The sequence below is a fragment of the Capricornis sumatraensis genome, chromosome 21 (genome assembly GCF_032405125.1).
Source record: "Capricornis sumatraensis isolate serow.1 chromosome 21, serow.2, whole genome shotgun sequence".
NCBI classification, from domain to species: Eukaryota; Metazoa; Chordata; class Mammalia; order Artiodactyla; family Bovidae; genus Capricornis; species Capricornis sumatraensis.
In genome coordinates this window covers 49,526,739-49,549,198 of record NC_091089.1, presented here as the reverse complement: position 1 = coordinate 49,549,198, position 22,460 = coordinate 49,526,739, and the positions used below count along the sequence as shown (strand labels likewise).

Sequence of the window (22,460 nt, the reverse complement as noted above, 5' to 3'; positions counted from 1 at the left end):
TAAATGGGTTGAACAAACAGAAGCAAAGGTTCTGGCCACCTGTATACAAAATAAACACTAGACCAATTAGGGGGCAAGATAAAATTTTAATGAAAAGAACTAAAGGTTCCTCCAGGGAACCTGGTTCCCTCTATGCTCACCATGAAACTAAAATGCCTTTGAAATCTTTTATTCTGGAGCTATTAAAGACTCCAAACATATCTTGGAACTGTTCAGGCCTAACCCTTGTCTCCATTCTCCAAGGAAAATGCTTTTAAAGCTAGCATATATTAAGTGACTACTTTGTGCCAAGCATTTTACATATATTATCTTATTTAATCCTCACAACACCCCTGTGGGTTACATATCAATCTCTTCATTTTGCAGATGAAGAAACTGGGGTTTAGGGAGGTTAAGTATCAAAGCAGAATTCCACAACTAGTAAATGACTGAGGAGAAATTTGTACCCAGTTTCAATCTAACTGAATTGCCTGTAGTTTCTGATATACAAGAATTCTTCCATCTCTGCTAGTTCTGCTAGTCTTCTGGTTTCGTTCTGGGCCATGCAGGTCTCCTTTTGCAGAATTGGAACTAACAGGAAACCATTTCTTGCCTTACCTGATGCAGAAACATCAATTCCAAGGACACTTCTTGCAGGGACACAGAAGCAGTAATATTTCTGCTGAGAATGGGATAAGAGGGAATGAATGAGAGAGAGAGAGGCTGTTTCTTTGATCTGTACTGTCATGGGCTCTCCAGTACCGAGGCTGGGAGTAGAAAAAGAGGGGATATCTGTTGTTTCTGATTTTAATGAATTTATATTAAGGCCTTTATCTTCCTTTTGGGTCAATGCAAAACACAGACGTGGGGGTGGGGAATGGCTGGAGATGGAGTCCTTTGAGATGGAGCAGGTGTGGCAGAAGTTGGGGGGGGGCGGTTCTGTGTCGTCTCTTGCCTGTCCCTTAAGTCTGCAAGGCCATGCTGGAGCCCAGAGCCCAATATAAGGGCTCCAGTGATTATAGGCTGGGAGGCTTCTTCCGGGAGGGCGTTGAACGCGGTAGGATCTGCTACGCCTCGAAGCGCTGCACCGCGTCAGCACCGCGGACAGCTCCTCTGTTTTGGCCTTCGACTCAGACCCCAGAGATCACACGGCGCCTCTGGGAAATAGTCACCTTCCAAGGTGGAGGAAGCCCTGGTCAAGTGTGGGTTCGCTTCAACCGATTGTTAAATTCTGAAGCTGGAAACCTGCATCCACGCAGCCGCGCCCCGCTACGTGCGCCTGCATCGAGGAGTCGCTTCTCCTGTTCAGAGGCAGCCAGCTAGGTTTGTGGTTTTCCTTTGGGTCCGGTGTCTGGGCTCCTTTACCTGTCCCTGGCCTGGGTAAACCGCAGCCGCCCAGAACGGAGATGAGAGTGGAAATGCTCTCCTCCGTGCGGTGATAGATCATGCAAACGGGTGACACCAGTTTAACCAATAAAACAATTTGAATCAATTAGCCGGCTGAGGAGAGTCCCGACGTGTAAAATGCATGTCAGCTCGAATAGGAAAGCATTGATTAACTCGGCCCCTACCCGCTGCCTCCCGCCACCGCCTGCTCCTCCCTGAGCTAGCCAAACTCTCAGGGGCCAGGAAAGGGACTGACAAGGATCAGGCGCCCCTGGTCTGGAAGAAGAAAATGGAAAGGCAGTGGAAAACCATCAGGAAGCCTGTTCAAGCTTAGGAGACAGCAAAGAATCAGAGAGATAGTGAGTGGCAGAAAGTTGCTCACCATCTCAAAACGTATAATCAGGCTGTAATTCCGAAGTCCAGCTCCAGACTGGTGAGGATTTGCTGGAGCATGGAGTCTAGCTTTGAATAACAGTTCTCCACCTTAATCTTTCAAAAATATGATTGGCCTGACAGGTCAAACAGACGCCCTAGACTCACTGGGGTAATAAAAGGCCATGCTATTTTTAGAATTATTGGTGCAAAAGTACTTAACATCATACATTTCTCTTTCCAGTGAAACTTCTTTGCATTAAAAAAAAAAAATCTCAGGTTTGTATGGCCAGTAAGTCACCAAGGTAAAGTATAAATGTTTATGTTGAAAGATGATGTAAGGGGGTGGCTACAGGTACCACTCAGATGTGGATTCAGTCCTCAGAGTACCAAAGGTGGGAGGAAAGGCAAAGATTCATTCCATTTCTCTTTTCAAAAAAAAATTTTTTTTTCTTAAAATAGGTATCTGTAGAGGACAAGGAGCCTTGGGGGGCACAAATGGGAACAGCAAAACCAAAAGGGAAGATCCTGTGATTCTTCCTGCTTGGCAGTGACCACACATCTCCCTGTGGTACATTAATGAGAAGACAGGCTTTTCATTGCTTCCCATTTTTGGTCTTTAAATTTGTCCCACTTCCCGGCTTTCTTTCCATGCAGTTCAGGCTTTCTTTCTAGTAGCCGGGTTCTAGAAAGTGTGAGGAAGCCGAGCCCTCCTTTTGTGCTAACCCCTGACCTCAGACCTCAGACCTGACCTCAGGCCTCAGGGGCTTCTCTGATAGCTCAGTCAGTAAAGAATCTGCCTGCAGTGCAGGAGATCGGGGTTCGATCCCTGGGTCAGGAAGATCCCCTGGAGAAGGATATGGCAACCCACTCCAGTATTCTTGCCTGGAAAATCCTATGAACAGAGGAGCCTGACAGCCTACAGTCCACGAGGTCACAAGAGTCGGACACAACTTAGTGACTAAACCATCATCTGACCTCAGAGAGGAGGCAGAATCAGGCCAAGGCCCTGGAAACTTCAGAAGAGCAGGTGGGTGGGCAGCCTTCAGCTTTCCACAGAAATGGATTTGTGAATGAAAATGATGCTCTTTTGGCAAATGAGCTAGGCAGGCACCCTGTGAGTTTTCCTTCTTTTAGGATAGGAGGCTCGGAGGGCACTTAGGGAGCATTCAGTTGATTTCAGCCCCTTAGGACAGAGCCCAATTTGTGCCCATAATGTCTTCAGAAACTAGAATTTGGGTGAAATATTACTTCACAGCCATTTGAAACATGCTCGAAGAAACGTTACAATTTTTGTGGCTCTGAAACTGTTTTCTGCATATTCATTTAAAATAGCCACAATCCCTGTATCCCTCACTTTTTGTTCAATTGACTCTTTTGTATTACTGACCTTTAATGAAGTGCTTTCACACATTCATGCTCAAATTTAGTGATGGTCTGTTGATGCTATGAGGCAGTCCTGCCGGGCTTCCAGGTTAGTGGAGGTTGTTTTTTCAACCATTTCCACAGTGTGACTACCCAACTCTAAGCCTGTGTGTTTTACCAGGCGGCAACTGAAAATTTGGCTCTGATAGTAGAGGAAAAACTTAAAAGATCTCCCAATCACACTCCCTGTAGGTATTCTTCTTAGAATGTCCTCTAAATAGGCAATTTTATCCCTTTCTGATGGAGGAGAAGTGGTCATTTTGACTCCTAATAGCTGATCCATTAGGAAGTGAAACACTGACACTCCACTATATTGTATGTATGCTTTTCTTTGTGAAAGTTATGGGAAATGGTCCTTTCCCATCGTCATTATTGTTGTTGTTATTTCCTTTTCTTAAAAGAGCTTGCTTCTACATAATTCCCTGAGAATTTACTTCCCTGGGAGCATCCTCAACTTGCATAAGTGCAGGTCAAGGTTGGGGCCCTCCTTGCTTTCGTGTCTCAGCTTTTCCTTGTGCTGAGGTAGCCTGCATGGCTTTTACAAAATGGGTTAGAGAACTATTCTGAATGAAGTTGATTGATGAGTGCACACGTGCTCTCACTGGGGTCCTCACTCAATCGCACTTTCCAAAATAGAGAATGCCGCTCTGCATCTTGTCCTAAAAAGGGGGCAAACGTATATTCCCAAATGAAGACATTCTCCATGCTTTCTTCCAAGTTTTTAGATTGGGCACGCTACTCAGAAACTCTTCCTCCTCGGCTTTTCTCATTGCCCAGTGTTTCAGTGGACCGCGGAAACTATTCTATTCTCCGCTTAAGTGCGGTTCCTCTATCTTCGGAGACACAGTGAGGCTACAGATTTGCGCAGCGTACCCGAGGGAGCATTCGCAAAGCAGGGTGGCTCAGAGAAATGAGGGGAGGAGACGATAACAGGCAGGGATACAGTCAATTTAGAGGCGTCCTTCTAGAATCCGGAGCCTCCGGGATCCAGGTCCCCGGGATGCACGCACACTACAGGGCTCTCTACGGCTGAATCAGATCTGCAGCTCCAGCACCGCGGCTGCGCTTGCTCTGGGTTGGAGAGGTGGTTGTCGATTGCGGGTGGGTTTAGGTGTTAGCTTTCGTGCCTGCTGAGAAAGGATCTGCTCGCTCTGTCTTTCGCTCTCCCTCCTCCCTCCCTGTAACATGCCAGCCCTTTAATGTGGAGTGTCAGGGAGACGGTGACGTCACCTTGCCCGCTGGGTGGCGTCCCCTCGGTCCGACACGAGTTCAGAGACAGAGAAAGGCGCTGTCAGACTGCGCTCCACCTGGGGCTCGCCTGCCGCGGTTTCCGCGCGCCCACACTTTCTACGGTCGAGGGGACGCCCCGCCGCAATTCGGGCGGTCCTTCTCAGCCGGCCGGGGTACCAGCGCCGTTAGCGCCGACGAGCGCCAGCATCTGCACGCGGAGCCCTCCGAAGTCCCGCCCGCTGGATTCGAGGACTCGCTTGGATGCTTCGCCTCCGAGCGACCTCGGAAGATGGGCCCGCAGCCACGCGAGTAAAGACAGCTAGGGGTTACCAGGTACTGCCGGAACCAGCCGGCCCCCACTTGGCGCACAGCTCGCGGTCCATAATTTGGGATCCCCAGCGGTGGGATTTTCCTGGTGAGGTTGATGGGCAGTGGAGGGCTTCGGTGTGATTGGTTTGGGAGCCAGGGGAGTTTAGCTGGGGGTCATTGGCTCGTAAATCGGATAAGGAAGTTCGACAGCTTCCTCGGATAAACTAACTTTTAATTGTCTCTTCTTCCCTCACTCACGTAAAAAAAAAAAAAAAAAAACTCCCTACCTAAAGCCTTTTATTTGTGTCTCTGCTCTGACAGGAGTTTCTGGGAGCGCTTGGGGTGAAATTGGAGCACCCCCAGTGGGACACACGTCTGCCGGGGCAGCGCTGCGGAGGCGACGGGTCTCTAACGTAGAGCAGCTCCCCGATAGGGCCAGGCCCGCTGAACACATCTCTCCGGAGCGAGAGTTGCCATTATCCCAGGGTTTAATAAGATGAGAATCTTGTTTGGGGAGCGGGGATGAGCACTGAAGGACCATTTGGCAAAGCTAGGATTGGTTATTTCAGGCCCAGGTATCACGGTGCCATTTATCGCCCTGTCCCCTGGAAATACTGATCCATCCAAAGTGACAACAAGCCCAGCTTCCCTCTCTTTGATCGCATTTGTTCGACCTTCCTGGAGGCCACGGAATGTAATGAGAACTGAGGATCCAGGGGTCAGAAGGGCGAAGGTTGTCAGGATAGAAGTTACAGGAACCCAGAGAGGACAAGGACATGACCATCTGGGTAAAGGGGTATGCTAGTGTATTCAGTGAAATCTCTATAGTAACAAACTCCAGCGTACTTGGGGGAGGGTGGTGATGCCACTGCCACTGGTGATTTTCCAGGGCAAACCATACTCTTAGCAGCTGCCCTGGACAAGAAGCTGTGCAGAGGTCACTGTTGCTTTCTCAGGGAATGAGCCACTTTGCTTGCTTTGACTTAGCGTCATCACAAAGGTTTCTTTCGCTTGCTTTTGGTGTATTTTCAATTTACTGGCTGTTTTCCCCCATTAAGTACCCCACTGACCAGAGATGACAGGAATTTCACCACAGGCCCAACTCTGGGCTTCCGCTTTCAGCGCTCCCACAGATTATCAAGGCCAAGGTTTATCCCTACTGTGGGGCACTTATTCCCCCTATAAGGTGAAGAGATATCTACACAAATCAGAAAAAGAAATGTCACAGAAAGTGGTTCACCTTACAACTAAATTTGCCTTTTAAAGCCCACCGGTAAGGATCCCCAAGAGCTGTTCCGTTTCTTTGCACTGTTTCTGGGCTTAACACTCTTGCCTGTACTTATTTGCTCATTGTCATGGAAATGACAGGAGAACAGTATCTGAATATTTTCAAGTCTACAACTTCATTTTTTCAATCAACCTATTAGAGCCAGAACCACTCAATTTAGCAAGCAGCTTTTAGAAAACTTGAAACACCTATTTTGGTGCAATCTTGCATATAGCTCTGTACATTTTTCCCCAAAATTTTCTAACTGAAGTATCAAAATATCTAGTGGCAGAGATCAGGGAGAAGGGCTTTCGTTTGGTTTAATGAGCTATGCCTCAACCAGCAGTGAATTTACCCCAAGGAAACCACAGATACCACAAACATTGCTTTTTTAAAAGCTTGGGTTTATTGTTTTAACCAAAATCAATCTATTTTCAAGCAAATGTGAATGGTCTCTCGTTTACAATTTGGGCTTCAATGGCCAAGCCTCAGTTTTCCATAACTTCTGTAACCTGTCCTAGTTACAATTGTCATCATTACTTCCTAATTTCTAACAGGCATGCAATTTTATTCTAATGGCTTCCATAAATGCGGGATAAGGTCTTGAGTTCCTTAGGAAGTGACTTTTTTTAAAATTTACGTGGGATATTTAGAACTGAAGTACTTCCAAATCCCCGCGTTTCCAAAGGATCACCTGAAGAAATTTGAGAGAACTTCCCTGTATCCGAAACTTGGTCCCCTTGCCCAGTGATAATTATATCTTAACCGAAGGAAGTTATTATGATAATTCTTCAGTTAGCCGCACAACCCACCCCTCTGGTAATCTAAAAAGGCTCTAGCCAACGCTTTCTCCTTTCCCTTCCAGTCTCCAAGGCTGACCCGGAGGGCTCGGCCCGGGCTTCCCCGGCGGAGGAGATGGCTTCCAGCCCGCTGCCGGGGCCCAACGACATCTTGCTGGCGTCGCCGTCGAGCGCCTTCCAGCCCGACGCGCTGAGCCAGCCGCGACCCGGCCACGCCAACCTGAAACCCAACCAGGTGGGCCAGGTGATCCTCTATGGCATTCCCATCGTGTCGCTGGTGATCGACGGGCAGGAGCGCCTATGCCTCGCACAGATCTCCAACACGCTCCTCAAGAACTTCAGCTACAACGAGATCCACAACCGCCGCGTGGCGCTGGGCATCACGTGCGTGCAGTGCACGCCGGTGCAGCTGGAGATCCTGCGGCGCGCCGGGGCCATGCCCATCTCCTCGCGCCGCTGCGGCATGATCACCAAGCGCGAGGCTGAGCGCTTGTGCAAGTCGTTCCTAGGCGAAAACAGGCCGCCCAAGCTGCCCGACAACTTCGCCTTCGATGTTTCGCACGAGTGCGCCTGGGGTTGCCGCGGCAGCTTCATCCCCGCGCGCTACAACAGCTCGCGCGCCAAGTGCATCAAATGCAGCTACTGCAACATGTACTTCTCGCCCAACAAGTTCATCTTCCACTCCCACCGCACGCCCGACGCCAAGTACACGCAGCCGGACGCAGCCAACTTCAACTCGTGGCGCCGTCATCTCAAGCTCACGGACAAGAGCCCCCAGGACGAGCTCGTCTTCGCCTGGGAGGACGTCAAGGCCATGTTCAACGGCGGGAGCCGAAAGCGCGCGCTGCCCCAGCCGGGCACGCACCCCGCCTGCCACCCGCTCAGCTCAGTCAAGGCGGCCGCGGTGGCGGCGGCGGCGGCGGTGGCCGGGGGCGGGGGGCTCCTGGGCCCGCACCTGCTGGGGGCGCCGCCCCCGCCGCCGCCGCCGCCGCCTCTGGCCGAGCTGGCCGGCGCGCCGCACGCGCCGCATCACAAGCGGCCGCGCTTCGAGGACGACGACGACTCGCTGCAGGAGGCGGCCGTCGTGGCCGCCGCCAGCCTCTCGGCCGCCGCCGCCGCCAGCCTCTCGGTGGCCGCCGCCTCGGGTGGCGCCGGGGCGGCCGGGGGCGGCGCCGGGGGCGGTTGCGTGACCGGCGCGGGCGCGGCGGCCGGCGCCAAAGGGCCGCGCAGCTATCCGGTCATCCCGGTGCCCAGCAAGGGCTCGTTCGGGGGCGTGCTGCAGAAGTTCCCGGGCTGCGGGGGCCTCTTCCCGCATCCTTACACCTTCCCAGCCGCCGCCGCCGCCTTCGGCTTGTGCCACAAAAAGGAGGACGCGGGCGCCGCGGCCGAGGCCCTGGGGGGTGCGGGCGGCGCGGCCGCGGCGCCCAAGGCCGGCCTGTCGGGCCTCTTTTGGCCGGCGGGCCGCAAGGACGCCTTCTACCCGCCCTTCTGCATGTTCTGGCCTCCACGGACCCCGGGCGGGCTTCCGGTGCCCACGTACCTACAGCCCCCGCCGCAGCCGCCCTCGGCGCTCGGCTGCGCGCTGGGGGAAAGCCCGGCCCTGCTGCGCCAGGCCTTCCTGGACCTGGCCGAGCCCGGCGGCGCGGGCGCGGGCGCGGGCGCCGAAGCGGCGCCCCCGCCGGGTCAGCCCCCTCCGGTCGTGGCCAACGGCCCGGGCTCCGGCCAGCCGCCTCCTGCGGGCGGCGCGGGGGCCCGAGACGCGCTCTTCGAGTCGCCCCCGGGCGGCGGCGGCGGGGACTGCAGTGCGGGCTCCACGCCCCCGGCCGACCCGGGCTCGGTGACCGGGGCCGCCGGAGCGGGCCCCGCGGGCGCCCGAGGGCCCGCGCCCCCCCACCCTCACCTCCTGGAGGGGCGCAAAGCCGGCGGAGGCAGCTACCACCACTCGAGCGCCTTCCGGCCGGTGGGCGGCAAGGACGACGCGGAGAGCCTGGCCAAGCTGCATGGGGCGTCCGCGGGCGCGCCGCACTCGGCCCCAGGGCATCATCACCACCACCACCACCACCCCCCGCACCAGCACCAGCACCACCACCACCACCACCACCACCACCCCCCGCAGCCGCCGTCGCCGCCGCTGCTGCTGCTGCCCCCGCAGCCCGACGAGCCGGGCTCGGAGCGCCACCACGCGGCCCCGCCGCCGCCGCCCCCGCCACCCCCGCCGCTGGCCCCGCAGCCGCACCCCCGAGGTCTCCTGTCCCCCGGTGGCACCAGCTGCAGCTACCCCAGCGAGGACAGCTCCGAGGACGAGGACGACGAGGAAGAGGAGCAGGAGGTGGACGTGGAGGGCCACAAGCCTCCCGAGGGCGAGGAGGAGGAGGACGAAGGTCGAGAGCCCGAGGACGACGAGGAGGAAGACGAGGAGACGGGGGTCCTGCTAGCGGACCCCTTGGTCGGCGGCGGCCGGTTCCTCCAGGGCAGAGGGCTGTCGGAGAAGGGGAGCAGCCGGGACCGCCCGCCTGCCGCCGCGGGCGCTTTCCCGCTGGCGCTGAGCTCCTCGCGGCTGCTGCAGGAGGACGGGAAACTGGGCGACCCCGGCGGCCCGGACCTGCCCCCACCGCCGCCCCCGCCGCTGGCCTCGCAGACACAGAGCGGCGGCCTCGGCAGCAGCCCCGGCAGCCCGGTCCACCATCCATCACTGGAGGAGCAGCCCTCCTACAAAGATGTAAATATCCCCTTTAGGCTCCTTCTAGCTAATTATTATTATTTAAATGCACCTTTAGGCGGAATCGGTTACATATGCGCAGGAAAGATGAATCACCAGATTTCCCCACAGAAATGAAATATTCAGTGTGTTTGGAAGGGCTTCTTTCCTACCAAGGGTCCTCCATAAAATGTGGTTTCTGGTCTCTCTCTTTCAAAGCCTCTGGAAGGCCTTGGGGCCTCTTTTTCCCTCCTGTGTTCAAGTTGGCTGCTTGTAGAAGTTGGGAAAGACCCCCTAAGTTGACCAAGTCCTTCCTCTAGTCTACCGGTCTCCTTTGCCCAAGCCGGGGCGCCCCCCTGAGCACAGCTGTTCCCCCAAAAGCAGTGGGGCCACAAACTGGTGCAGTCTGAATAATCCTATTATTTTTCTTCTCTATAATTCAGTGCCTCCCCCAACCCTGACCCCAAAAGATCAAAAATACCTTGACTTCAAAAGTTAGATTCAGTTTCGTTTGAACTGCATTAATGGCTGCTTGAACCCCTGAGCTCTAGCCAGAATGAACACGTCTGTAAGATACTGTGTCCAGTAAAACAAAAGACAGACTCTTTAACAAGACTGGCTTCTCCCAAACCAGTCTCCACTCAGAGAAAGTGCTACCCAGGACCCCTAAAGACCAAAGTTAAATTTAAGTGGCTCAGCATTCAGTGTTCACTCAAGTGTGCATAGAAAGCACTCTCAAGGACTTGAAAGTCCAGTGACTCTGTGCTAACTCAGTGTAGATGTGGCAAATAACGCGGCATGTTGCTTTACAGAGTATGTAATAAAGCTGCACGCCCCGTGCAGCTTGGCCAGGCATGTTTGACATACTACTTCGTAAAGGATAGGGCAGGTACATGGAGCCATACACTTGTATTTAAGCACAATAACTATTCAAAGAAGATAATCATCAAAAAAAATGAAGTCTCCCGAGGCTCCACGGAGTCACTTTTATTGATGCTTCTTCCTGCTGACTGTTGACATTAGCATATGGTTTCATCCAGGCATTGATTTGTGTGTCTAATTCTTCTCCATACAGAATCAGAAAACTAAGGAGAATAATCAAGTTATTTTATCTACAAAGGACGACAACAACTTTTCAGGTAAAAGAAAATAACCTCCCCGTTTTCTTTCCTGTATTTAATCATTTCTGTGAGACTTATACCCAGCATCTCCTGCTCACACCACCATTCTGTGGGTTTTCATCCACTGAATTTTATGGGTTTTTTAAATATCACAGTTTATATTTTAAAGAGCTGCATTTCTGTAGTTTCCAAGCAATGACGATTTTTCAAATAACAGCACTGTTGTCCCCAATCTCAACATATCTCTTTGCATTTAAATGGTGTCAGTACTCAAAACATACACAAATACATGTTAAAATTTTTGGATATCTTTGTTTCCCACTTGTCTATACAGATCACTTGTAGATTTTGTGTTTTGTTTGATTCTAGATAAGAACAAGGAGCATAGCTTTTTCATCACGGACTCTGATGCTTCGGGAGATTTTTGGAGAGAAAGATCAGGTAGGCTGGGACAAATAGAAGGAATGAATAGTCAGATGACAGAGAGAAGGGTTGAAATTCATAATCAAAAGACTGAATATTTAGTACAAGGGTAAAGATAAAATCAATTCCTAGTAGATATAACTAAGAAAAACACAAATGGGAAAGCAGTGACATTAATAGCAATAAGATTATTAATTGCTGGGCATATTTCAGAAGAAAATTCAGAAATATATCAGGTTACACAATGAAACAGGCTGGAAAAGCATAAAATGACAATAATTGAAATGTTCTCTTAGAAACCTTCCATTAAAAAGGATCACAGCTTATTGCTTTTAATATCTGTCAGAAAGACATTAAAGGTGTTTTATGACATCTATGCCAACATTTATATTATCTCCATGATAATGATCTCTACACAAAATGTATAATACATTTACAAAAATTACATTATACAAATTAAATGAAACCACCTTTTACTGATTGCTAAATGTCTCCAAGGGGTTTGGGAAAGACGTGATTAGAAGTTTTGATACTAAGTTGTCTATTGCAGTGTCTTAAGGAGAGGGTTTTGTTTCTTGGGAAAAAGGAATCTAATTTTCCATTTATGTAATGCAAACTGCCTTGGCTTTGACTATTCACGGTTAATTGACTGTCAAACGAGGTTGTTATCCTGCGGCAATGTCTGCAAATTTGCCTGTCAAATGAGACAGAGAGAGCAAGCTAGGAAGTGAGGGAGAAGGAAAAAGAGTGGTGTGGGGAGCAGAAATAAAGAAAATAGGATCTTAAAGAAATCTTATATAACAGCAAAGTACAATGAAAAAGGTCCCCAAACCTTTGTTTTTACTTTCTCATAAAGGAAACTTCTCAATACTTTAAATGGGAAAAGGCAAAAACACCTATTTTAATGAAAAAAAAAACCTTTATATATCATAGGAAGAAAGCTGTATATATTATGAGATCTTTCCAAATTATTCCCTGAATATTTTATATAAATATCAATCAACATCCAGTTTGGGTTGACTATGCTAAGGAGTTACTAAGAATAATTTAGTGGTATGTCTTTGGCCACATCAAGTCTCCATAAAATTCACAATGCTGACTTTTGTGCCTTGTGATTTTACCTGGTTGTTAGCACATTTTAAGTGTTTTTCTTATCACTTTCACACTAAAGTATAGCCCTTTAAAAAAAAATTTTTTAATCACCTTTCACGAATGAATTTGCTCTGTGTCTAACATGATAAAGTTTTTTAATGTGGATTTTTCTGTGCTAATCTAAAGTGCACACATAAAGTCACAAAGCAGTGATTTTTGCCCAGAAACTACCTTTTCCCTAAGTGTGATATTTGACAAAATTGAGGCTTGAAATGGAGAGGATTGCTACCAAGGCATTTCTGATGGGTTTGCACACACACACACACACACACACACACAAGGGTTTATAATTCTATTCGATTGATTCTCTAATATCTAGCCATTTCCCAGACATTTCTGGATAGTCAATTGCTTTTCTTTGTTTGATATGTGTAGAAATTAATAGCCACTGGAAACAACACATTCATGAATATAAAAAAACAATTTTGGAAACATTCCTCAACCTCAGATCAAATGATATTTAGCAGCTCTGTATAGCTAAAAATAAATTTAAAAGTAGCCCAATTTCTCCCATGCCTGGAAACCACTGATGGGAGTCTATATGTATCCCAGTGAATACAAATTAATCGAGCTGTTTCAATAGCTGACGTGGATGGAGACCTTTGCTAGGTCGGTGTTGTACAACCAGTGAGCACTTGAGAGAATTCCCATTCCTCTCTAACCAAAATAGACACAGCTTGGAAAGAGTTTAAAAGCTGTGTCACATCCTAGTGGCACTGTCAAGTTAATTTTGGGGGAATTTTTATCTGTTTTTATTTTATTTTATATGCAGCCCTATCTTTGAGCATCCCCATGAAGCTCGAAGTCTAATAAAATAAGAAAACTTGCATATAGCAATGACTTATGTTTTCGAAATAATGTATAACCCACTCAGAGACAGAATAGGGATCCCACTTTTCATTTACTTAAGACAAGTTTTAATTTCATGTTGCTTGTTAAAATTAGTACTTTGTAATGTATATGCTTAATTTTAAGGTTGTTTTTCCTAAGTTTGGAGGTTTTTATTTTGGAGTTAGCTATTGGTGATTTTAAAGTTCAAATTAGACTATATTTAATATAAAATAACACATTTAGGGAATAATTCACATCAGACTTCATTTTGCTAAAGCATGACTCATTAGAAGTCTCTTTGCATCTAAGCTCTAACTCTGGGTGCAAACTTTAAAGAAAATAAAAATAAAATTTTATAAATGTTCTATAAAAGTTAAAATATACATAGTTTTTAAAGAGGTATCAATAATTTGTACAAAATTGTGGTATAATTTGATGTTTAAATTGTTAAAATAGTTTTCATAGATTTAATGAGAAGATCCAAGTTTCACAATCTGAAATCATCTTTTTGGAACTTTAATTTCCTACCTTGTACCTAATAGCTAGTATTCATAATTCTTATAAAAATTTTAAATCAACATTTCAACAAATGTGTATACCCGTTAAACATCTAAATGTATTAGAACATATTGATTTCTTTACTGAATTATCTCTTCTTGATTCCATATACATGAATAGTCTCTGTAGATTTGTTAAAAACTGAATTTCTCTTCTGTGTGTTCCTCCAATTTTCATGACTGGACTGGTTCCATTTGAATATGAGTTCCTCCTGGCCTTGGAAGGGGTTTGGTTCCCGCATACTTAGTAAGTTCAGTAAACTCTAAAACGGGCATTAGAATCAAGGATGATAGCGAGAGTGGATCAAAACCACAGACTAGACTGTTGTTTGATGTTCAGATGGAAATAGGAATGCCAAAAGGAAGGAAGTCAGGATCTGTGTTCACATAAAAATTCCTCAGTGCCTGGAACTCAGGGCAGCACAGTCAATAGTTATGTTGGTAATAACACCTAGTCATACTATTGATCTATTACTAGTCCCTACCTCACAATAATTAATTTGATACAGATTCCCAGACAAACTTGTTCCACATCGATTTTCCATATTACAATTTCATTCTCACATTATTCAGGGAAGCATGTAGGTAGTAGGTTATATCGTATTATTATTATCCCGTATTGAATGGGAGACAGGTGGGACGTGAAAGGGATGAAAATATATTATTGAAATGAACAAATGTTTGGGTGAAGAATATATTTTTAAAAATTTATCTTGGAGTCACAAGAATTTCATCCTCATGGTTCCTTTGCCGAAAGTGTTAGGGAGTTTGGGCTTTTGTAAGGACTTGCTGTACTTATGGCTGTCCATGCTTGTAGGGAAGATCAACTCATGGTCTTCACAATGGAGAAAGTCCCAAAATGGTCACTCAGTTGACCTATGGGCGCATGTTTATTTGCTCAGTCATGTCCAACTCTGCAACCATTTGGACTGCAGCTCACCACACTCCTCTGTCCATAAAATTTTTCAGGCAAGACATACTGGAGTGGGTTGCCATTTCCTCCTCCAAGGGCTCTTCCTGACCCAGAGATCAAGCCTGCATCTCTTGCATCTCCTGCACTGGCAGGCGGATTCTTGACCACTGAGCCACTTAGGAGGCCCCCGTTGGCCTGTTTTGGTATTAAGGTACTTACTTAAGATCAAACTCCAAGAATCCATTCATTTAGCAAAGTGTCAAAAATCCAGATGAACCAAAAAAATTATGAAGCCTTGTGATGAAGTGCTTTGGAGTGGTAGCAATAGACTGCTTTATCCAGAACGCCTTGCTGGTGAATGGAGTTATTTTTCCCCATGTAACAACTGTTAACTTCCACATGTACATGATAGCATTCATTTGTTTATTTACTCAATTACTCCCCAAATATTTCCAAACACCTGTTGTTCAGTTCAGTCGCTCAGTCATGTCCAACTCTTTGTGACCCCCATGAACTGCAGCACGCCAGGCTTCCCTGTCCATCACCAACTCCCAGAGCATGCTCAAACTCAGGTGCATTGAGTCAGTGATGCCATCCAACCATCTCATCCTTTGTCATCCCCTTCTCTTCCCAACTTCAATCTTTCCCAGCATCTAAGTCTTTTCAGATGAGTCAGTTCTTTGCATCAGGTGGCCAAAGTATTGGAGTTTCAGCTGTAGCATCAGTCCTTCCAATGAATATTCAGGACTGATTTCCTTTAGGATGGTCTGGTTGGATCTCCTTGCAGTCCAAGGGACTCTCAAGAGTCTTCTCCAACACCACAGTTCAAAAGCATCAATTCTTCGGCGCTCAGCATTCTTTATAGTCCAACTCTCACATCCATACATGACTGGTAGAAGTACCATAGCTTTGACTAGACGGACCTTTGTTGGCAAAGTAATGTCTCTGCTTTTTAATAAGCTGTCTGGGTTGGTCATAACTTTTTTCCAAGGAGCAAGCGTCTTTTAACACCTACTGTATGCTAGCTATTTCTCCAAGCTCTAGAGATTCAGAGGTAGAATCAATACCAGTCCCTGCTCTCAAGTTACTTTCAATAAAAAAGAGGAAATGTATGAGCTGTAAGACAGTATGAATACTGTAGTAATCTAAAACAATATAACATCCAATAAGATTTATATAGCCATATGTCTCTTTAGCCAGTGTTTAATTCAATCATCGTTATTGGATAATATCAGTATTTTATTTCTGTCCATATACAGTATAACATAGAATAATGAAATGTCTGTTTAAACTACCTAACAAGTCAGTATGCAATTTTTTATTTTTACATGAATTTTTCACTCCCATGACAATCATAATTATAGTTTATCAGGAAATTTCTGACCTTTTTCTAAACATAAAGACTTGCTTCAATATGTCCCTAATACAGATTCAGTTTAGCAACAACATTTAGTTCTGCTTTGATTTTTTAGTACACCATTTTAATTAAGTTTGGCCTTTGTTCCACCTTTCAGCCCTCTTAGTAACTGTTGAGTGAAAGTGAGTGTTAGTCGCTCAATTATGTCCTATTCTTTGCAACCCCGTGGACTGTAGCCCACCAGGCTTCTCTGTCCATGGAATTCTCCAGGCAAGAATACTGGAGTAGGTAGCCATTCCCTTCTCCAGGGGATCTTCCCAACCAAGGGATCAAATCTGGGTCTCCTGCATTGCAGTTGGATTCTTTACCAGCTGAGCCACCATGGAAGCCCCTGGTAACTGTTACTTTTCAGCAATTTTAAAGAAATTACATTTTTTTAAGATTTTAAAAAATCCTTTCTATTAGTGTTCATTAACCTTATTCATAGCAGATATTATACTTCTTTGTAATTAGAGGGACCAAACAAAGTTTTAAGCAGCCAAAATCACCCAGAATCCAGAACCTTTATCTATAGGGCTCTTTAAAATAAGACCCATGGCTTTAAAGGCAAGTAATATAAGATTAGGGGGATGCCAGTTTGGTCAAAATATTACCTATTCAAAAGTATAAATGACAGCATTTTGCTTGCAATCCCAGAGTCAAGTTTTGCATATCCTTTTTGAATAACTTCAGTGAAGTTAAGTGATTTGAAATTGAATGCAGTGGGGTAAGCCGGTGAGACAGCTGAAAGCTATTGCAGGTCACGGAAATCACGTGAAGTGGAGTCATCCTCCATTTCAATCCCTTTCATTGTGTAGAAACGCCAGCACCATTGGACTCTCAGCGTGGCTGCATCTTGTTTTATGTATAGAAGTTTTAAAATCAATTTGATTTTCACTGGTATGATTCTCTAGTGTACTTACTATGCTATGGACAGATTCCTGAGAATAGTAAGAAGCAGTTACACTTCTCATGAATATATAGCGGATGAGGCACTCTGATTTATTATTCCATTCTATTTTAAAACACGCTTATGATTTTTTTTGTAATAAAAGAAGAAAATTTCTAAAAAGCATAGACTGGTAGATCTGAGTTTTAATTCTTTCCTCTACTAGATGGCTTTGGGTAAGCCTTTTGACTCCTTTGGGTCTCAGTTTATACACCTCTAAATTACTACCAACATTTTTATGAACAATGACTTGAGGTATTTAAATATATGTATTTGAAATGAACTAATCCTCATAATATAGATACAAATTTCTTTTTATTTATGAAAACATTTTCTTTTTGTGGCTTTTAATAAGATATATGAAACTCAAGGAGACAGAGGACAATTTAAAACTCTTCAGAAAAAAATTAAAAATAGCATTAATTGACAAGTTCTAGAACTCAAGAGAATTCTAAATGAACTCACAATTCACTAATCAAAAAAATCTGATATGCTGATTTAAGAAGCAATGTGAATGCAACTCACGATAAATGTTGATCACAAACTATAAACCCACCGATATTAATCTTGCTCTTGTTCATTCTTTTTGGTTAATGGAGTTAATATTTAGTTAGCTCATTTTGTAGCATACCTTCTCCAGTGGTATTGATTTTCTTTTCTCTTCTGTTCTGTGACCTCACTACAGTGCCAAAAGTCACAGGGGAGAAGTTTAATGTAGACTTTAACACCAAGAAATTAACACAAGTCCACGTCCCACTGATAGAGGAGAAAATTACTTAACCTTGCTTTCTGTGTAATTGATTTTTTATACCTTAATGCAGAATGTTCTTAAAAACCTCTCTAAACCATACATTGTGCTAAATCTTGATTATTGTTCAAAGTACCAGTTATATAAATTGTAAATTAACTTTGACCCCATCCAAATTGTACCTCTAAGATAGATTATTAGGGAAACAAAAAATTAACTTCCAGAAGTCTTAACGTCAGATGATAAAACTAAGATTAATTATGAAAAATCAGTGTTTCTTCGCAAGTAAAATACGCATAAGAAGAGTCTCTCAATCAACAGATGCCAGGCTTGTGCTGGGGCTGCCGGGAGTCAGAGGGCGGGACCTCAGCCCAGCCCAGAGAGCATGACAGTGCCCCGGGAACTGTGTGCAGACAAGCTTTGTGTACACATCTTGCCTTCTCTTCCAGGGTCCACTCCCCTGCACCAGAACACATGTGGTAGCACATGAGTCCCCATGGGTGACAAACATGTGGATGAAATTTTTTATTCCTCATCCAAGTGTTAGAATGCATGTGTATCTTGTGTATAGACACAGCCCCAAACCAAAATAGTTTCATTGACTGAATTTACCCTTCAGTGTGCATTTTCTGAAATGTATTTTCTCCAAATGTTTTTCATCAGTTGTTGTCAACAGCCATCCTGGGGGAACAGAGAGGACCTTTCAAAGACAAGCAACTTGCTAACCCTGGGGCTGCTGGCTGGGGTAATGCCACTGAGTGCTGTTTGCAGGCTCAAAGGAGACTCTAAAAGGGAGACAGCCAAGATAAGGAGTAGCAAACAGAGTGGGGCTGAAAGGAGAAGGAAGGAGGATGTGTTTCCATAGGAGGGATAGGCAAATGCCCACAATTTTACTCTGCATCCAAACGTCAGGCATTTTATATTGTACCCTATGTACTTAGATGCCCTGTGCACACACAGGATACAAGACTTAAATGATCTTATTTATTGAATTGAAGTTTAGCTTGAGAACATACTATCTTTTTAATCAACTTTTCCTCCCATCTCACAGCCACCAACAAACAGAACAGGTTATCTGACCTACTCATTTGGCTCTTCAAATTAAATGAGCTCTGAAAAAAGGAAGATTTTTTTTTTTTTTTTTTTTTGCAGTTGGAGGCCACAGCAGACATGGATGTGAATTAGCATTTTCATCTCTTGGTTAACATTCAGTGCTATAGTTTTGTTTGTCCCTGGAAGAAATTTTCCAAATGTCAGATAGAAACAGAAATTGAAATAATCACAAACTTCTCCAGTTAACTGAAAATAGAGAGTAAAGCTTAGAAAGTACAATGGATCAAAATATGGTTTTTTGGTCTGTAGGAATGAGTTAGTGCTTGAAAAACATTATAATAATTGGAGTTTTACAATAACATTAATTTGTATTTCTTTCAGAAACCAGATTGGATTAAACGAATTACAAGCATTTGTGGAATGTACCTGTACCCTTCCCTAGAGCAGAGGCATTGGAGGTTACCTGTAGGGCAGGATTCCTCTGCCTTCAGAAAGCAGATTTTCTATCTGAGGAAGACCAAACTAGCGTAGGAAAGAGTCAATGCCACTTGGCAGACTTCTGATAATGGATGGACTAGTGGGGGTGCACCGTAGGGGAGAGAAACCACCTAAAAGAGAGCCGGGAGATGTGGGAAATAAAAGTCTGCCTTGGGGAAAGGGTTGGTGCTTAGTGACAGAGAAATTCAGGTTGGTGGAGCTGGATGGGACAGGGTCACTGGAGAACCTGGAGTGGATCGTGCAGTGTAGACCACAGGGGACCACTGCAGGGTCTGTAAGCAGAGGTGTGCCATGGTGTTTAACAGAAAGTCATTACCATTGTGACTTGAAATGTAGCCCTGGTCAATATGTTGGCTTTTTTAAGGTTTTTTCCCCCCACTTTGGATACTCCGATTCCCCCTTCATCTGCTATTTACTGCTCATGCCTGCTTTGGCATGGCGAATTCTCACATCCCTCTCTCTTGTACTTGCAATTTCTGATGGCTGTGTAAGTGAGGGCAGAACCAAGGGTCGGGTGGAGATGTGGGACTGCCTGGTCCCAGAGGACCGTGGAGAGACCAGGGAAGCAGGAACCATGTGGCTCCAGGCTCTCTGGGCTCCGCTGCACTCAGCAGAAGTGGAGTTTCTCTGATGTGCGATCGTGCTATCTCTACCCTCCTGGGGCGAGCAGGCTTCACAGGCAATGTCACAAATGTGCGTTTGTGTAGACTCATCCAGAACCACGGCTCTTCATCGCATCCATCTGCAGGATGGATTTTATGCCCGAATTATCCATCATTCTCCAACTTTAAGCTATTTTCATCCATTTTCTTTATAATTAAGATCTCATGCCCCCCTCCACCGTGGCCTTTGTGTAACTTTTTTTTTTTTTAAAGGGGGAATATAATGGGAAGATAGTAAGCATTTTAGTTTGGGGATGTCTCCAAACCCATTCATTAATTTTGGAGAAGTAAAATGCATTTAACCTGATGGAATATGTATAAAAATGGGAAGCTCATTGTCAACTAAATCTCATTTATTTAATCTAGTGTTAGACTGCTTTCTTTTCTTTTAACCAGATGGAACACATTAGCAGTAGTAGTGAACAAACATATCCAGGCTCCCAGAGGTCATTTTTAACCACCATTAAGAATCTGGTTTTCACAGATTAGTAATATACAAAAGGCAACGGTCCAGTAAAGGATACACGAAAGGCAGCTGAAGCTTCTATGCTCCTTATTTACCCAACGCTGACCCACTTTTTAAAACCCTTTGTAAGTGAGACATTTGAACCTTCTGAACTCAAAATTGGCAGATTTTCCTGAGAAGCTGTAGCAAAATATCTGTTTAAAAAAGACACTGATGTAAAATATTATTAAAACCTCCACAAAATGGATTAAAAGTTTGTTATAAATGTTACCGGTAGATTTGCCTGTTATTTATTTAGTTTTCATTTACTACATATTTGTTTAATGCTTCATAGCTATGTAAACTTACTAACTGTGAAGTGGAAAAGATATACGTTTTTACATATCATATATTAATTTTTGAAATTAATTATCTAGTTGAAATGTAATACAAGGTAAATAGTCCACAAAATACATTAATAGATCAAAAAGAAACTAATAAGCAAATGGCTTCTAGAGTTGCTTATTCAGAAACTCTCTCATTGAAGTCATGTGTTGTGGTTGGGGAAGCTGTAGACTGATGAAATCTCACTGGGTTCTGTAGATAGGTACAGACATGTGTGCACGCTTGTTTCATTTCTTGTTCAACCTCAATATGTAAATATGAAACATCAACGAGTTTAACTGGTTAGCTGACTTTAAAGTAAACATAAGCAAGGCGGCACATAATATGAATTTATCTTCATTTTTAAATACCCTTTTTCTTGGCTTAGGGGGCTTCCCAGGTGGCACTAGTGGCCAGTACAGGAAATGTAAGAGACGTGGGTTCAATCCCACGGTGGGGAAGTTCCCCTGGAGGAGAACATTGCAACTCACTCCAGTTTTCTTGCCTGGAGATTTCCATGGACAGAGGAGCCTGGTGAGCGACAATCCATAGGGCTACAAAGAGTCAGACATGACTGAATCACCTTAGCACGCATGCACGCATTCTTGATTGATGTCTGTGTAATTTGTGGTCAGCCTTCATGTTACTCTTCTTTTAATGTTAGTTGCTCCATCATGTCCGACTCTTTGTGGCCTGGTGGACTGTAGCCCACCAGGCTTCCTCTATCCATGGAATTCTCCAGGCAAGAATACTGGAATGGATTGCCATTTCCTTCTGCAGGGGATCTTCCCAACTCAGGGATCAAACCTGGGTCTCCTGCACTGGAGACAGATTCTTTACCATTTGAGCCACCAGGGAAGACTTTCTTTAAGATAATAGTAATTTATGGGAATTATATTGAGATATGTATGTAAAATGCTTTGCAGATATTTTCTCATCATTTTACTGTATGGAGAAGAAAGCCAAAGTATTAATATTCAAAAGTCTGTAGAGAGAGGTAATGTCCAAGATGAGAGTGAGAATGAGTTTGTGCAAGTATGGTCTAGATGGTACAGAAAATGGCTGCCATTAAGGAATTCAGGTATGCCTTGGATATTATTAACAATGAGGAGCCAGGGGAAGCGCCTTCCTGTAACTGTGCACATGCTTGTGAACATTTGTGTATTTCTATTTACATGTGCACACGTGCTCATCTGCACATACATACTCCTGACAGTCATCAGGTAAGCTACAGAATCGCTGGTTATAATATCATGTTGAAGATTTCTCTGTCTGTCCTTGATACTATATATAGGCAGCGGCTTTGGGAAGAAATTCTGCTTTCCTTTTTGCAGAAATTTTTACCTTCACAGTGAAGTTCTCCAGTATTCCTGCAGGTCCCCAGGACCACTTCCATTCTATTTCTTGCTGAGGAAGGAAAATTAAAAAACAATGAGAAGAGAACTGAAATGATCCATCTGGTCTGTGCTATAATTTAGAATTCATGACCACCCAGTGTCCCTTTCAGTAACAGCTGAAAAGATTTTATTGAATACCTAGCATGTGACCAGCACTGTGCTAGGCACTGGCCATACAGAAAAGACAGAGCACCTGTTTCCAAATAGTACGCTGCCTACTAGGTGCAGAAGGCTGCAAGGAAACAGCACCAAGGACACAGAGGAGCTAACCCGAGGGAAAGAGGAGGGGGATTCAAGAAGCCTCCCCAGAGCACATTTGCTGGACTGCCACATCTCTTTAGAGGAAAATGGAAAGCTTCATTAAATTATTTGGATAATTGCAGATAGCAAGTTGAGATTTTTAAAAAATTCTGATAGTTGAATGATTACATTTCTTTGCTTATGTTTTCTGGATTATATAGACTC

General features: G+C 45.2%; 1 protein-coding gene across 1 annotated transcript in view; it reads left to right on the top strand.

Moving 5' to 3' along the window:
• Positions 1-6,883: 6,883 nt before the first annotated feature.
• SKOR2 (SKI family transcriptional corepressor 2) overlaps positions 6,884-22,460 on the top strand; it is a 34,227-nt gene continuing 18,650 nt past the window's right edge. The window contains exons 1-3 of the mRNA XM_068993986.1: positions 6,884-9,487; positions 10,542-10,605; positions 10,957-11,028. Of these exons, the coding sequence (XP_068850087.1) occupies positions 6,884-9,487; positions 10,542-10,605; positions 10,957-11,028 (2,740 nt within the window). The remainder of the gene's footprint in view (positions 9,488-10,541; positions 10,606-10,956; positions 11,029-22,460) is intronic.